General features: G+C 33.8%; 4 protein-coding genes across 4 annotated transcripts; 2 read left to right on the forward strand and 2 right to left on the reverse strand. All coding sequences in view use genetic code 12, as the record gives it.

The window, feature by feature from the left end:
• Window positions 1-544: 544 nt before the first annotated feature.
• Window positions 545-3,880, reverse strand: J8A68_001625 (uncharacterized protein; the record flags this gene model as incomplete). Its single annotated transcript, XM_049405297.1, has 1 exon — window positions 545-3,880. The coding sequence occupies one exon, from the start codon at window positions 3,878-3,880 to the stop codon at window positions 545-547; it is 3,336 nt and encodes a 1,111-aa protein (XP_049265099.1).
• Window positions 3,881-6,417: 2,537 nt separating this feature from the next.
• On the reverse strand, window positions 6,418-10,038 carry USO6 (Uso6p; the record flags this gene model as incomplete). The annotated part of the gene is made up of 1 exon (XM_049405298.1): window positions 6,418-10,038. The coding sequence occupies one exon, from the start codon at window positions 10,036-10,038 to the stop codon at window positions 6,418-6,420; it is 3,621 nt and encodes a 1,206-aa protein (XP_049265100.1).
• Window positions 10,039-11,758: 1,720 nt separating this feature from the next.
• J8A68_001627 (bifunctional choline kinase/ethanolamine kinase) lies at window positions 11,759-13,438 on the forward strand (the record flags this gene model as incomplete). The annotated part of the gene is made up of 1 exon (XM_049405300.1): window positions 11,759-13,438. The coding sequence occupies one exon, from the start codon at window positions 11,759-11,761 to the stop codon at window positions 13,436-13,438; it is 1,680 nt and encodes a 559-aa protein (XP_049265101.1).
• Window positions 13,439-13,693: 255 nt separating this feature from the next.
• PEX7 (Pex7p) lies at window positions 13,694-14,842 on the forward strand (the record flags this gene model as incomplete). The annotated part of the gene is made up of 1 exon (XM_049405301.1): window positions 13,694-14,842. The coding sequence occupies one exon, from the start codon at window positions 13,694-13,696 to the stop codon at window positions 14,840-14,842; it is 1,149 nt and encodes a 382-aa protein (XP_049265102.1).
• Between the last annotated feature and the right edge of the window lie 761 nt (window positions 14,843-15,603).

Genomic DNA, 15,603 nt, shown 5'->3' on the forward strand with positions numbered 1-15,603 from the left:
TATGTATGATAGACTTTTCTCTTATGTCATAAAGTTCTCTATGTATGATTTTAATAAAACAGTTCATTTTATGAGTTATTAGTATTGGTAGAAATATTCTGGTAATAATATCGTAATATTTAAAGCTATATAGGCAACATATTATTGTGTATGAGGATATTATTCATCTCGAAATGTGATAAATCAGAAGAATACTATGTTAAAGTCCGCAGTGAAAGTTTCCAGAAGTATTGGACTTATTGTTAGGTTGCCTGTTTTCAATTAAACTTGTGCACGTTGGCAACTTACACACCCACTCGTTGGCTGCAAAAAAAAAAAAAATCAGGAAGATATTAAGAATGGCTCATAATAGTTTCGATTCTCTACAGGTGTAACAAACAAACTGCAAATGTAAACGAATGACGACTTATAGATAAACATAAAAAGAGCGATATAAGAACTAAACACCAAAATAGACGTCTCTATCAAAGAAAGCAATCTCAATTATTCTCCCCAAAAATTCCAGCCCAATAACGCTAGCAAAATATTGAAATCCCTCTACCAATTAATTAGCATTCAACAACTTCATTTCATTCGAAGAATCAACTGAAAGGAATGGAATTATCCGCTTAAAATATCCAAATTCAGTCATGGCATTATCTTCAGCATTCAAATCAGCATTATATGTATCAATCTCAATTCTACTATTCAAAAATCTTCTAAATTCATCCACCGTTAAATTCAATTCATTCATAGATTTACCTAAATTAATCATAGTAGATCTACCTTGATTCAGAAACCAACAATCATCTTCCTTGGTCAACTTCCCATTATTATCAAAATTTTCCAAAAAATAAGATTCTTCATCATTAATGAACAATTTATCAGCAAATGAACCAGAATTAACAAATATTGAAATTAATGGTACTTGTGGTTGTAATGGAAAGAACCGGATTTGTGATGATTGACCAGGAAAGAAACTACAATTAGGTTTTAATCCAATCATGGAGTTTCTATGATTAATAAGTGAGAATTTCTCACTTACAGATTCATGATCAACAATAATATCAAATTTATAAAGTGGACGAATTATATCTGGAGGTAATTTTGATAATTCCGGTGGTTGGATATTATAACTCTGGGTCAGCGGGGTTGAAGTTTTACTTCTCATTGTATCCATAGATAAAATCGATTCCGAATCTGATTGAATTGATGAAGTGGTTGAATCGGTGAATCCGGATGATTTGAATGACAACATACTTGGACTTGAAGATCTTGATTTTAATGAAGAATAAGTTGATGATATTGATGTCATTGACACCGATTTTCTTTTGGATTCCATTGGAACTGGTCCAATTTCACTTGAGGGGCTATTTTCCTGAATATCATTTAATTGATGATTATTATTATTATTATCGTCTGCCAAAATCTTAAAAAATTTCCCGATTGAATTAACAATTGGATTCCCAGGTTTGGTTGAGCCATTTGAACTTAATGATCTTAATGAACCTGTAGATGAAGACTTGGTCAAGTCTGGTAACGCTGATGAACATGTATATATCGCTTCATCGAAAACTTCATATGGATGGGTTTTTCTTAATTCTGAAGTTCTCAAAGATGTAGTTGGAACATAATCTGGAGTTGGTTCATCATAAATTGACAAATAATCATCTTTGACATTAATAAGCAATCTGCCAAATTTTCTATTAACTAATGGATTATCTGGTTTATAATTCATTTCAAATTTCCCATTATTATCAATTGTAAATTGTTTTAAAATCTCAAATGCTTTATTTAACTTAATTTGTAAATTCTTGGTTACTTGAAGCATCGTTGATGATTGATAGTTATTAACCCCAATAACTCTCCAAATTAACAATTTAATATAATACGATCTAATAATTGGATTCCAATGGGTGAAAAATCGTTGGAAAGTTTCATCACTAATCAAGAAATTGATAAAATTCAACTTTGATGAATTCTTAACATCAGTCAACCAACCAAATTCTATATTTTGTAAATTTATATCCACCTTATTAGTTCCTAAATTGGATAATGTCTCAGGAATCATATCCCAAGTATTAAATAAAAATGCAAAATTCTTTAATATAGTCTGGACATGATCACAATGTTTTATCATCATATAATTACAACTAAGCCAAAAATCCCAATTAACTAATAACTTCATTTCCATACCAGTGTTATTTCCAATATGATTAATAAACTCATTAGCAATACTTAAAATAAGTCCATTCCTATTAAAATCATAAATTGTTGTCTCCTTGGCAATTGAAATCAAACAAGTATCAATCACTTTTACCAAATCGGCACTAATTGGATCAATTGGTTTTTCATCTAGAGTTGCACAATATGTAATATCACGAACCGTTTTGAAAACCTTAAGTATGGAAGTATAATAAACGTCACTTTGTTTAAGATTAGGATTAAATGACGATGCACTTGGATGAGGAATCATAATTGACGTACCATCGGGATTAAATTTTCTTGTATGTGTCGGAGTTGTTTGCGGACCTAATGGTTTAGTTGAATTCACGAAATTGCTAGAGATTCTAACAATACCAGTATGAAAGATTTGAAAAATATGACTAATTATAATGCTAAATCCCGGACAATTAAACAAAACGTCTCTATTGACTTTCTCCGGTTGTTCTCGAAGGTATGTTTGAAGTATATCTATATAATGACGGAAAAATGAGTTAAAAACGTTCGAATCTGGACAATACCACCGTCTGACCCAATCTCCATTGGGGTCTTTAATACCACTAACTGGATGTCTTGGAATTGGAGCACAATTGATGGATTTCTTTTGTCCCTTTGTGGTTAATGTATGCATTCCTTTGAAATTGATCAAATAATGTAAATGATGGGGGAAGATGCTTTTAAGCTTATTATCACATGGTTGGTTATTAGATAACTTTCTCAAACAAGATTCAAATGTAATTTGCTTTACATTTAATAAAAACAACAATGCGTTTGAAACATGAGGAATTTTGAAAAAACTATAGGCAAAGACTTTTCCCATAAATGCAGAAAATGAAGCAGAGACTGTCTTTAAATTAGACATCTTTTCAATGCAATAGTCGAGTGTTTGAATAAGTAACGATTGGTAATCATTTGGTTCATCATAATAGGACCAATCTTGACGGGCCATAATTCGTGATATGCATTCTAAATACGCGTTTCTATCTGCCGCTGGTATATGTGAAAAATGAATTGTGTCAGAACGACTTGATGCCGTGGTTGGATTTGATCTTGAAAGAGTAGAAGTTGATGAGTTTGATGATATGTTGGAATGGCTACTACTACTGGCAAGACTGGTGGCAGCAGCGGTATATGTTAAATTTCCAATTAATGAATTCCACCACCTAACCAAAATTGTTAGTATAACACTAGTTAAACTTTTAAATATTGGTGAATCGGTAGCAAAACATTGTTCTAATTGATTTGATGCTCTCAAGAATGGTAGCAAAGATGTACGTAAAATATTTCCTTTCATTATAGCACCACTACTTGTATTATGATTATATTTCTTTGAGTTAAACTTGTTTAATTCTGTCTCTAATCTCTTAAATTGTTTTAGTAACGATTTGATAAGTTTATCGTTTTCTTTAGTAGTAGATAAAGAGCTTTTTAATGACGTTTGAGAATCGATTGGTGATGCAAATGTATATCTTGATTTCACTTGCAGCTTTCTATAAGGGGATGGTGGATCTGGTAATTTAGAAGGGGAACGTGAATCTTCCACAGGTGGAACTACTGTATCGGAATTGAAATAGCGAGGATCTAACGTTGATCTGATTGGTGTATTTGTAGTCTGATAATTGGATTGAAATGTGCTCTCAGAGCTTATGGCAACTGTCTTGGTGAGAACATGGGCCATATTGAGCAATTACGTATGATTGGATTAGATGCAATGTTGAATGATGTAATGACAATATTAGATAACCGAAAAGTATAACAAAACTGCTAAGTGAACGTTGTAAAGGATGCAAGTTTTTGAACGACTAATTACCTTCGTGAATGTGTATGCTCTTGTAATAACTAACTTTTATTGTGCGATCTGAAATATTACCCAAATTGAAAATTCAGACAATGGTAGTTGAGAATTGATTTCAAACCGTTTGTATATATACAAGAAGGTGATGACAAGGGGCTGCAATGGAAAAAGATTATCTGTATTCAGTAATGAATGACTCTCTTGATTTCAAATGGGAGTTGCTACGGTAAATTATAAAAAATTTAAATGACTAGTTCTCTATTTTATGACTGTGGTGGGTGGTTGGTAGAGAGATATTGAATAATTTTTATAAAAATTGTCTTTGAGGGAAATGCGAATGTGAAATTATGCAAGTACGGAAACTGAGGTGTGTCTGGTTAAAAATAAATGGCGTAGCAATGAATGAATTAGATCGTTATTAAATGACAGTCCAAATAATAATTATACGGCCGATTGTTTGATTTAGGGAACGTGTGATCTTTTTGAAAGTGGGTGGAAATCTAAACTCGTTTAAGAAATTTGCAACACCTTTTTTTGAATTGAAATTTTGAGTGGTAATATAACGGTTTTTTTTCTAAAAATAGACACGTTGGGGTTCTGCCTAGATGATGATGAAATCCGTGGTGAATGGTAGGGATGGTTGAAGGGGAATGGTATGGGATGGTGATGGATATTTGATAAAGATGGAAGTGTTGGGCTATGCGTTGTCTGGTTAGAAATTTTTAACCAAAGGAGGAATCAATAAAAAAAAATAACACCAAAGAGAAATTTTGATAATAAACATAGAGAATTTATTTTATTTTATTTTAAATTTTTTAATTGTACACGGAAAATTTTAATAAATTATTTTTTTTAATTAATAATGTACATTCCTAAATGGGACAAGTAACAGTTTTCTATTTACGTAACTCTCACTGTTTAACCAATTGTTTTGACTGTAGCAAATCAATATGACACAATCTCTGTATTGATTATGAAATCAATTGTTGATTCGATTTAACCTGCCTAATTTTAAAGAGGAATGATGTATTTTTACCGGAAATTAAAGTGCTTGGTTTTTGAACCTCGTTCCCAATATTAACTGAAACTTCCTTTCCAAATAAAGCGATTTCATGTTTTTAGTCAGAAGAAAAAAAACTAATGCAAGCCACATCCCCTTAGGAAATCCTTCGATTCAGGTTATTTTTCCATACCTTCTCCCTGCAAAAAAAAAACAATATAACCTCTTTCGTCGTCAATTCCCTATTGTCTCTTTTGAAACTGAATAATGCAGTTTTACCGTTAGTTTCCACGGCCTTCTCGGTTACTTAGCACTGGTCTCAAGAAACTGTATTCCTGATAACATTTTATTACTGAAATCAACTTCAATAGAAATTACTTCAACTTGCCTTGCTTTTATTTTAAGGAATTATACTTTCAGATCGTATCATCATAGCCCATACGAGGTCAGTCCCTGTTCAGAACAACCGGAAGCAAGAAAAAATAATTTTTTGCTTAGAGCTTGCTAAAAATAGCATGAAAAATTATTTATTTTCTATCATCGTCCGAGATTGCAACCATTACGCGAGCTGAAAAGAAAAAATAATTCCCCCCTAGCAGCCTTCCGGAAACAATCCTCCTCATCTCATCCTTTCTTATCTTATATTGTATATTGGGGCTATAAAGATAAGATTCTGTGATCTCTTTTTGTTCTACAATCCGATAGAACCGTTACCATACATAAATATTAAAATCTCGCTTGTTCCCAACACAATTTGAATATTCATCAAAACCTTAAAAAGAAACCAGCATGACTCGAAACTATTCTCGAGATAAATAAATTTTTTTTAGTCACACTTGAGTCGTAAGAGCCCCCTAAATGTAAATTTCTATTGGACAACTCAAAAGCAATTTCAAGGGATATATACAGCTACATGAGATATTTTTAAAGTCTGCATGTTTCAGGAGGTTTACCCCAATTCATATCTCCGAAGGAAGCGATGAGGAGGTTAAGATGAGATGAGATTGCTCCACCCCTCCTCCTCACTGTTTTAGATTATTTTGCAATACGAAAGTAACTTTCTCAGTAGAAGACAATGGAGAAGATGGTGATGTCATCCCTGTGGAAGGAGAGTCTCCTTCTTCGGTACATAATAAAGAGTATGCAAGGTGACCAATCGACAAAAATTCGTAACTATTCCAGTTTGCATCTGAAATTGTTCTGGAACGATCTAAACAGAAGATATTGCAGAAAGTTCGACGTCGTTTGTCTTTCAAATTGGTTGCAAATTCAAAATCTATTAGTAGTCGATCTAAAAACACAGACTAATTACTTATAAAAATATAAAGGTATTAACTAAAAACTATAAATTTGATAAAAACATGTATTAATTATCCCATTACATTCAAATAGCATGAGTAGTTTACGTTGGCAGTCGATTTTATTGACCATTGTGAGTCTCATCTTGATGTTCACCTTCACCTGCTTTAATTCCATCCCCATTTTCTGCAGGCTTAGACTTCTCCAACGCCTCGATCTTTTCTGCGTTGGCTTTAATAAGCTCTTGTTTGGTTTTGATTTCTTCATCCTTGGTCTTAACAACTTCCTCAAGCTTATTGACTTCTTCAACCTTTTCATCCAAGATCTTTTGTTGTTCATTCAATTCAATTTCCTTGTCTTGGATTGTTTTACCTAATCCATTAATCTCTTCTTCCTTTTCTGAAACTTCCTTTTGCAACTCTTTTAAGGCCCCTTCTTTAGCTTGAACTTCTTGGGTCTTATTCTCAATATCTGACTTTAATTGCTTGATTTCATCTTCCTTTTCATTGACTTGTTGTTCAAATTTAGAAGCAGATTCTTTACTAGCTTTTGATTCTTCCTTAAGTGTTTCTAATTGCTTTTCAATTTTTCCCTTTGATTCCTTGAGTTTGTTCAATTCTTCCTCGGTAGATTGGAGTGATTCTTGAGCTTTAGTCAATTCTTCTCCTTTGGTTTTAAGGTCTTCAACAGACTTATCTAAGTCTTGTTGCTTGGTTTGAACCTGATCTCTTAATGAGCTGGCTTCTTGTTGTATCTTTTCAACTAACTCATTCTTTTCCTTCAATTGTTGTTCAACGTTGGCTAATTTGTCAGTTTTCTCAGTCAACTCTTGGTGAGACTTTTCCAATTCAGATTCCTTAATTTTAAGATCTGCTTCAGCTTTGGTTAAAGCTTCTTGCTTGGAGTGAACATCCTGTTTTAAAGTTGAAAGTTCCTCATCTTTAAGTCTAAGATCTTCTTGAAGCTTACCAAGTTCTTCTGCCTTCTTGTTAGCTTCTTCTAATTGATCTTGTAAGCCTGCGATCTTTTCTTCCAACTTGGGAATTTCTTCTCCCTTCTTCTTAGCTTCTTCTAACTCAGCTTTTAACCCACTGATCTGTTCTTCTAACCTGGTAACTTCTTCTATCTTCTTCTTAGCTTCTTCAACCGTCTTCTTACCTTCTTCTAATTCACCTTGGACACTCTTGAGATCTTCTTCAGATTTGGTTAATTCGGTTTCCTTCTTGTTGAGTTCTTCTTGAGAGGTGGCTAATTCAGCGTCCTTACCCTTGAGATCTTCTTGCGCCTTGGTTAATTCAGCTTCCTTGTCCTTGAACTCTTCTTGAGACTTGGTTAATGCATCTTCCTTGCCCTTGAGCTCTTCATTCACTCTAGTTAATTCACCTTCCTTTTCTTCAATTTGTTTTTCCAAGGCACTAACCTTTTCACCTTGTTGTTTAGCATCTTCCTTTGCAGTTTCCAATTCTTTAGCTAATGAGTCTTTTTGTTCCTTCAATTGGTTAATTTCAGAAACATACCCTTCGATTTGCACATTTAATTGATCGATGGTTGATTGCTTTTCTGTAATCTCGTTACTCAAATTCTGCTTCTCGGTCTCTAATTGACTGGCTGTTTCTTTAAACTTCCCAATGGTTACTTCATGTTCCTTGATAGTGCTCAAAGCACCCTCAAGCTCTTTGCTTTGATCTTTGTGCATTTTATCCATGCGTTCCTGTAAGTCTTCAAAGTGTGCTTCTTTTTCCTTTGCCTCTTCAAGTTTTGAAGTTGTTGTTGCCAATTGTGCTTCAACCATGCTCTTTTCGTCACTAATAGTCTTTATAGCTTGTTCCTTTTCAGCAATCTTTGAGTTCAAGTCTTCGGCAGCCGCATCTGCATCTTTCTTAAGTTGCTCCTCACGAGTGTCAGCTTCTTGTTGTTTTTTAGCTAATTCTGCATTTTTTGCGTCTTCCATTCTCTTAATTTCTGCATTTAAGTCTTCCTCTTTCTTTTTGGCAGCTTCTAATTGTTCTTCTTCCTCCTTCTTCGCGGCTTCTAATTGTTGTTCTAATTCTTGGATAGTAGCATTCAATTGCTGGATCTCTTTGGTCTTTTGTTCAAGTTCGACTGTATTGCGTACTTCTCTCTTCATTCTCAGATATTCTTTTGCCAATTCATTAAGCTTTTGTCTCAATTGTTCGCTGTCCACGACGGTTTTAGCCCATTCCGTTACTTCCACCTCTTCTGGTGTTGGACTGACTTCGATATCTCTTGAGGTTTCTTCTTTTGGACCTTCATTTTCTTGATCCTCTTCTTCTTCGCCATGTTCTTGCTCACCTTCTTGTTGATGTTCAGACTCGGTAGTTTCGTTTTCATTACCTTCTTTGGACTCTTCTTCAACAGCTTCAGCAACTTCCAATTTTGGTGTTGTTTCTTCTTCACTTTCGACTGGAGTTTCTTCTTTTTCAATAGTAACTACCCTCAGTTCTAATTCATCAATCTTAAGATCCTTTTCTTGGATTTGACTTTGAAGAGAAGTAATATATTCACGAACTCTTTGAATAGTCCCATTGAGGTTAAATTGACGGTCAATAACTACTCTAGGTACCACTTCAAATCCTTCAGTAGAACTTTTGTTTGAAATTGATTTCTCGACATCCCCAGCTTCAATTACTTCAATTGATTCTTCAAGTTCGGTATCGGCTGGAGTTTGAATTCCGGTATCCAAGACTGAAGATGGTACGTCTGGGTCTACTTCTTTCAAAGCGGAAAGTAAGTCTTCAAAATTGAAGTAGAATTGTTCAAAGTTCTGAACATGATCGTTTAATTCAAGGATCTCGTCGGTTTTGTCTTTGATTTGTTGTTCTAATTGAGAAATCTTTTCGACTTGTTCGGCATTGGTTGCTTTTTCTTTGGAAAGATCTTCATTCAATTGATCCTTTTCGGATTTCAATTGTGAAAGTTCAGTTTCTAATTGTGAGATTTTTTCATTGGAATCGTTGAGATTATTGTTTGCTTCTTGTAATTCTTTCTCTTTAGATTCAATATCATTTTCTAATTTGGAAATCTTCTCTTCAAGGGATTTGATTGTTTCTTTGTTCTCTTCATCTTGCTTAGTAGATTGGGATTGTAAATCATCATAGGATTTGGTCTTATCTTCAAGGTTACGTTTTGTTTCTTCAAGGGATTGTCTGAGCTCAAGAATCAATTGGTTGTTAGCAGCTTCTAATTCATTCATAGTATTCTTCAGATTGGTGAGTTGTGTAATGGTTTCATCTAAAGTGCGTTCTAAATCAAGAATTCTTAAATCTTTATCAGCAATCAATTTTTCAATTTGAGCATTCAATTTGAATTCATAATTCTCTTCTAATTTACTTACTTCTGATTTGGTGTTCTCTAATTCAGAAGCTAAATCTTTAACTTGTTTTTCATACCCAGTGACAATTTCCAATTGGTTCTTAAGTTGTTTCATTAACAGGGCTTCAGAAGCAGTTAATTCTTCTTTGGATTTGGTTAATTCTTTAATCTTCGTTTCTAAATCTTTAACGACTTCTTTATGAGCACCATCCAGCTTCAATTTAAATTCTCTTGATTCTTTAAGTAATTGGTCTAATTCTTTGGCTTTTGAATCCAGCGATTGTTTAACTTGGACCAATTGAGATTCAAGATCATGCTTTACGGTATCCAATTCTTTCGCTTTAGTACTGAATAATTTGATTGAAAAGGCTGTGGATAATACCCCAGCTGCAGCTAAATACTCAGCCATAGTTACTCAATTATATTTCTTTAATTGAAGTGGTTACTAATAGAATGAATTAATGATTCAATCTGAAAAAAAAATGGTCTAGCGAAAAAAAAAATTATGGTAAGACAAACGTGTGTGGGTGTGTTCAGAGTGTGTGTTAAGGGGGGATATAAAGTAAAAAAAAAATATTAGACGAAACAAATCTGTGGAAATATGTGGGATTCGTCTGATTAAGAGGAGGGGGTGTTGTGTGTTTTGAATGTGTTGACTACACACTACTATTTTCTTGATAGCTAGTCGTCTCGTCTTCAAAATCTGATCCCACACCCCCCCTGTCCAGACTTGAAGGATTTAAGAAATTTTATAAAAAGGTAAACAAAGTCGTGTACTTTTCCCAAATTATGATCTTCTGAATTAGATGAGCATCTAGTTTTTTCTCAACTGTTGCAAATCTACTTAAGTAGACAGATCTTTACAACAACCCCAAAAAAGGTTCTGAATCAGGTTCATTGCCAATCAGGATTGCTTATCAATTGGTCCTACATGAAGGTACGTCGATATGATCTTGATCTCAATACAATATTATAAATGGGTTCCCTTTTATTCTGAAGTTATGTTTGCTTCCAATCAACATTGGAAGCTTGATTTAGCTATTGATGGACATGGGTTACTGATTGAAAAATTGACCTGCGAAGGGAGAGTAGATGCTCTGGTTGATATATTTGTTTGGAAATACTCATTTTGGTATTGATTTACCAATTATTGTGTATACTGACAAGCATTCAGCTTTTACCTTGGCTAATCATCCCGCTTTCCATGCAAGAATAAAACATGTAAAGTTAAAATTAACTTCTTGCGGGATCATGTGATCAAAGGTGAGATTATATTCAAACATATTCCTACTCATTTCATTTTAGAAGATATTCTTACTAGGGGTTTTAAAAGAATTAAATTGAAAGATGTAATTGACAAGATTGGGTTAAGCAACTAATGCTTACATCACGGGGAGGTGTTAAGACGATGACAATTGCAATACTTCTTGTATATTAAAGTAAAAGTTGTTATAAAACAATAAGTGATTTAAAATTAAGTGCTGTAAAGATAACAAAAGTCATCGAGTGTTGTAGATTATTAAGTGTGGTAAATGAATAAGTGTCTTAAAGAATTAAGTGTTGTGAGAGAACATCAGTTAGTCATTTACAACAATTAATAATCTCCAACATTTGCTATTCTAATGACCAAACTAATTCAGAAAGTTATTCGAATTATAATTCTCGCGCCTTCTCCCAACAAGACTGTTTATGTGATGGTCTACTTTAGGTAGATTGTTGCCGATTTGCATGTGAAATTTGTTATCTTAGTGAAAAATGTCGTAACCAGATGATAACTTATCAGTTCTATTATGGAAAGACGACATCGGCCCAAAAAAAATTTCCCACCAAAAATTAATAACAAATCATTCATTGTTTTATTGACACATAAAAAAAAATTTTAATAATAATCAGCCACCTCCTATTCAACAACTAACAATAAAATTATTTCCTAATCAATAAAACGGGAAATTAGGCACACGAGTATTGTTTCAATTTCCATCTTATTCTAGAAAAATTTTAGAAGAAAATAAAATAAATTTACGTCGGTTTTCCATCTTCAACCTTTTCTTTTCCCACTTGTTTCCATTAGCCGATAGCAAGCAACGTAACCTGTTAAATTACATAACAAAACAGCAATCATTTCAAAAATGGAAGTCATTCCTATCGTTAGTCGCCCTTCAAGATCAAAATCAAGAACCTCTGCAAATTCCCGCTCAGGTAGTAGATCTAGAAGATCATCTTCAAGTCGTCCAAGATCATTATCTGCATCTTCATTAACTAAACTTGTTGTCACTCCAACTCATCTAGATGAACGTACTGTTCCTTCAGTTCACGCAACTTTAGATAATACCCTTCCATTAGATTTCTTTAAACAAGACATATTGGCATTAATCAAAACTTTAAGAGTTAGTAAATGGCATAAACGTCAATTAACAATTTCCAATTTAATCATTAATAGAATATCTGGTGCATTAACTAATTCAATTTATAAATTAGAATATATTGATAAACAACAAAATTTGACTTTACCTGCATTATTATTAAGAGTATATGGAAGAAATGTCGATGCTTTAATTGATAGAGATGCTGAATTAGCAAATTTAGTTAAATTATCTCAAAAGAAAATTGGTCCTAGATTATTAGGTATATTTTCAAATGGTAGATTTGAACAATTCTTAGAAGGATTTGTCACTTTAAATAAAGAAAAAATTAGAGATCCAGTAATTTCTCAAATGTTAGGAAGAAGAATGAAAGATTTACATTATCAAATTGAATTAGATGAAGAAGATTTAACTCCATTACCTAGTTCTTGGCGATTAATTGAAAAATGGATGAAAATGTTTGAAGAAACTTATATTCCATCGTATAAAGCAGCAGGTTTAGATCCTAAATCCATTTTCTGGGTTGAATTTGATCAATTTAAACAATTGGTTGCAAAATATAAATCTTGGTTGTTTAACAAATATGATACTGATGCCTTTACTGCCAATTACAAATTCTGTCATAATGATACTCAATATGGTAATTTGTTATTACATGAATCCTTCAAACCAGAAGAAGTAATCCTTGACAGTTCTACAAATTCATCATCTGCAGCCACATCTTTCGCTTCATTGAAAGATGTTAATTTTATGGCAACTTCCCACAAGAAAGATGCAAATTTGGCTGTTATTGATTTTGAATATTCTGGTCCAAATTTCCCTGCACTTGATATCGCTAATCATTTCTCAGAATGGATGTCAGATTACTATCATCCAACTAAATCATACTTTATCTTCCATGAAAATTATCCTACAAAACTTGAACAATTTAATCTTTTAAAATCTTACATAGAATATGATTTCCAATATCCTTCATCAAATCTCAAAACTTCAAAAAGACCAGAAGACATCATCAACGACAATAAAAATGCCGTCGATATCATCCAATATGAAATTGAAAAGATTTATAATGAATGTGTTTTCTGGCGTACCACTGTTCAAATCTATTGGTGTCTCTGGGGTTTGATCCAAAATGGACCTCTTCCAAGTCCAACACCAATGCAAAAGGAAGATTCCAAATCGGAGCCTGGTATAGATGGTACTTATACCATTACTCAAAAGCTCGAATGTGCAATCCTCGACGATGAGGATAGTGATACTACTATTGATGGAGAAAGTGCCATTACTTCATCTGATGATGAATTTGATTATATAAAATATTCTAATCAAAAAATTGCTTTGGTTATGGGTGATTTAATCCAATTTGGATTAATGGATAAAAATGAAATCGATAAAGAGAATTGGGATTTAATCAAATACTTGGACTGTTCCTTATTCGATCTTTAGTAGCTTGTGTATATATATAAATAATTTTAATACTGCTAATAAATAAACTCATAGATTCAGATTTTTTTTTCGCAGCCTAAAATCAATTTACTACGGAGACAAAATGGTTGAGCCCGACCTAAGTTCCTCGGTACATAATATCGGCCCCGTTGCAAATATGGTTTTTTCGTCCATCAATTTTTTCCGAGCCCCTCATTAGAAATCTTTTTATCATTCCTGGGGATCTAGTTCCTTTGACAGTACAGAGAGACATTTATGCTAGCATTCAGAACCAAAGGATACAACGGGTATGGAGTTCAATACTCACCCTTCTTCGATAACAAAATAGCAGTTGCCACATCTGCCAATTATGGATTAGTTGGAAATGGGCGATTATTTATCCTCGGAATAGAACCCAATGGAAATATTCAAGAACAAATATCATGGGAGACTCAAGATGGGTTATTTGATGTTGCTTGGAGTGAAATACATGAAAATCAAGTAGTTACTGCCAGTGGAGATGGTTCTATAAAATTATTTGATTTAACAGTGGGACAATTCCCAGTCATGAATTGGAAAGAACATCAAAGAGAAGTATTTTCAGTTAAATGGAATCCTGTAGATAAAACAAGTTTTGTATCTTCAAGTTGGGATGGATCTATCAAAATATGGACGCCACAACGTCCAGACTCATTATTGACATTAAACCCTGCTTCAATTGACTATACCACCAGAGCAACGAATCCAGCAGCACAATCATCGACTCATTTACCTCCATTATCGCATCAACAAGCACATCAACAATCTGCACAAATAAACACTGCCAATTGTATATATTCAGCCCAATTCTCCCCACATTCCCCATCTATGTTAATAAGTTGTAACGGAGCCTCAAAGGTCCAAATATGGGATATCAGAGCGCCAAATCCATTACAAATGCAATATGTTGCTCATGGAGGATTGGAAGCATTATCCTGTGATTGGAACAAGTATAAATCAACAGTTGTAGCATCAGGTGGGACCGATAAATCAGTACGTGTTTGGGATTTACGTATGATTTCCAAAATTGATCAACCGTTAGTCACGAGTCCAATGGCAGCATCTCATGTCAGGGGACCAACTCCATTAAACGACCTAGTGGGACATGAATTCGCAGTCAGGAGGGTACAATGGTCTCCTCATAATGCAAAGGAATTATTGTCTACTTCATATGATATGACCGCGAGAGTGTGGACTGATGAATCGGATGAAAGAGCTCGTTTCTTGAATACTAATAAAGGGGGATTACAAGGAGTGTTTGGAAGTCATAAGGAATTTGTCATTGGATGTGATTACAGTTTATGGGGTGAGCCGGGATGGGTTGCTACTACGGGCTGGGATGAAATGGTCTATGTTTGGGATTCTAAGCGTCTACCAAGAGGTTAGGATAGCTTGCTTTATAGAGAATAAATAGTCATTTAGTGATCTTCTTTTAATTGTCATCTGTAATTCATCATTTCAAGCTTGAGGTTATGTTTTATCTCTATAGTTATTTTGATTGCAAAAATCCTATCTAGCAACAGAATAGAAAGGAGCCATTATTGCTGAAACGTATTGATTCATGAAATCCGGAACCGAAATATTACTCAATGGGAGATCCACGGCGATGGAGCATTCGCTTAATTGGCAGCCTTCATTGTTTAACAATTTGCTGAAGTTCAAGAAGGCAGTACATACTGACAGTTAAGGTATCTATTGTAGCAGCAACAACTAGAAAAATAGTTTATCGAGTGTGTTTGTCGTGGTGAGTTTGCCCATACGGACCAGCGCATTTCTATCTGAACTGCCTTTTCTCTTTCAAAACAATTGTTCAACCAAATACCAGTGTAGAAACTATGATTAGTCATGCCTAAGAATACTTTCTTTTTCGGAATTTCCTTATTGGTTAGTCAGAGGGAGTATTCTTACGATCTTTTGCAACGGAATTAATCCGATTGCCAATCTCCGGATGACATAATTTCGTTTCTTTTTTATGGATTTATAATTCTTTGAAGGGCCGAAATTTCCTATTTAGGATTCTCCGAAAAATATTAGAAATCCGGCTGTAAATACGGGACTTTCTAAGATTACAAATATGGCTGCAAATACGACAAGTTCCAGGTATAAATATAAATCAATTTGAAGCCCAATTCAACGACTTCTTTTTT

This window comes from Hemisphaericaspora subhashii, assembly GCF_019202705.1.
Source record: "Hemisphaericaspora subhashii strain CBS 10753 chromosome Unknown scaffold68, whole genome shotgun sequence".
NCBI lineage: Eukaryota > Fungi > Ascomycota > Pichiomycetes > Serinales > Debaryomycetaceae > Hemisphaericaspora > Hemisphaericaspora subhashii.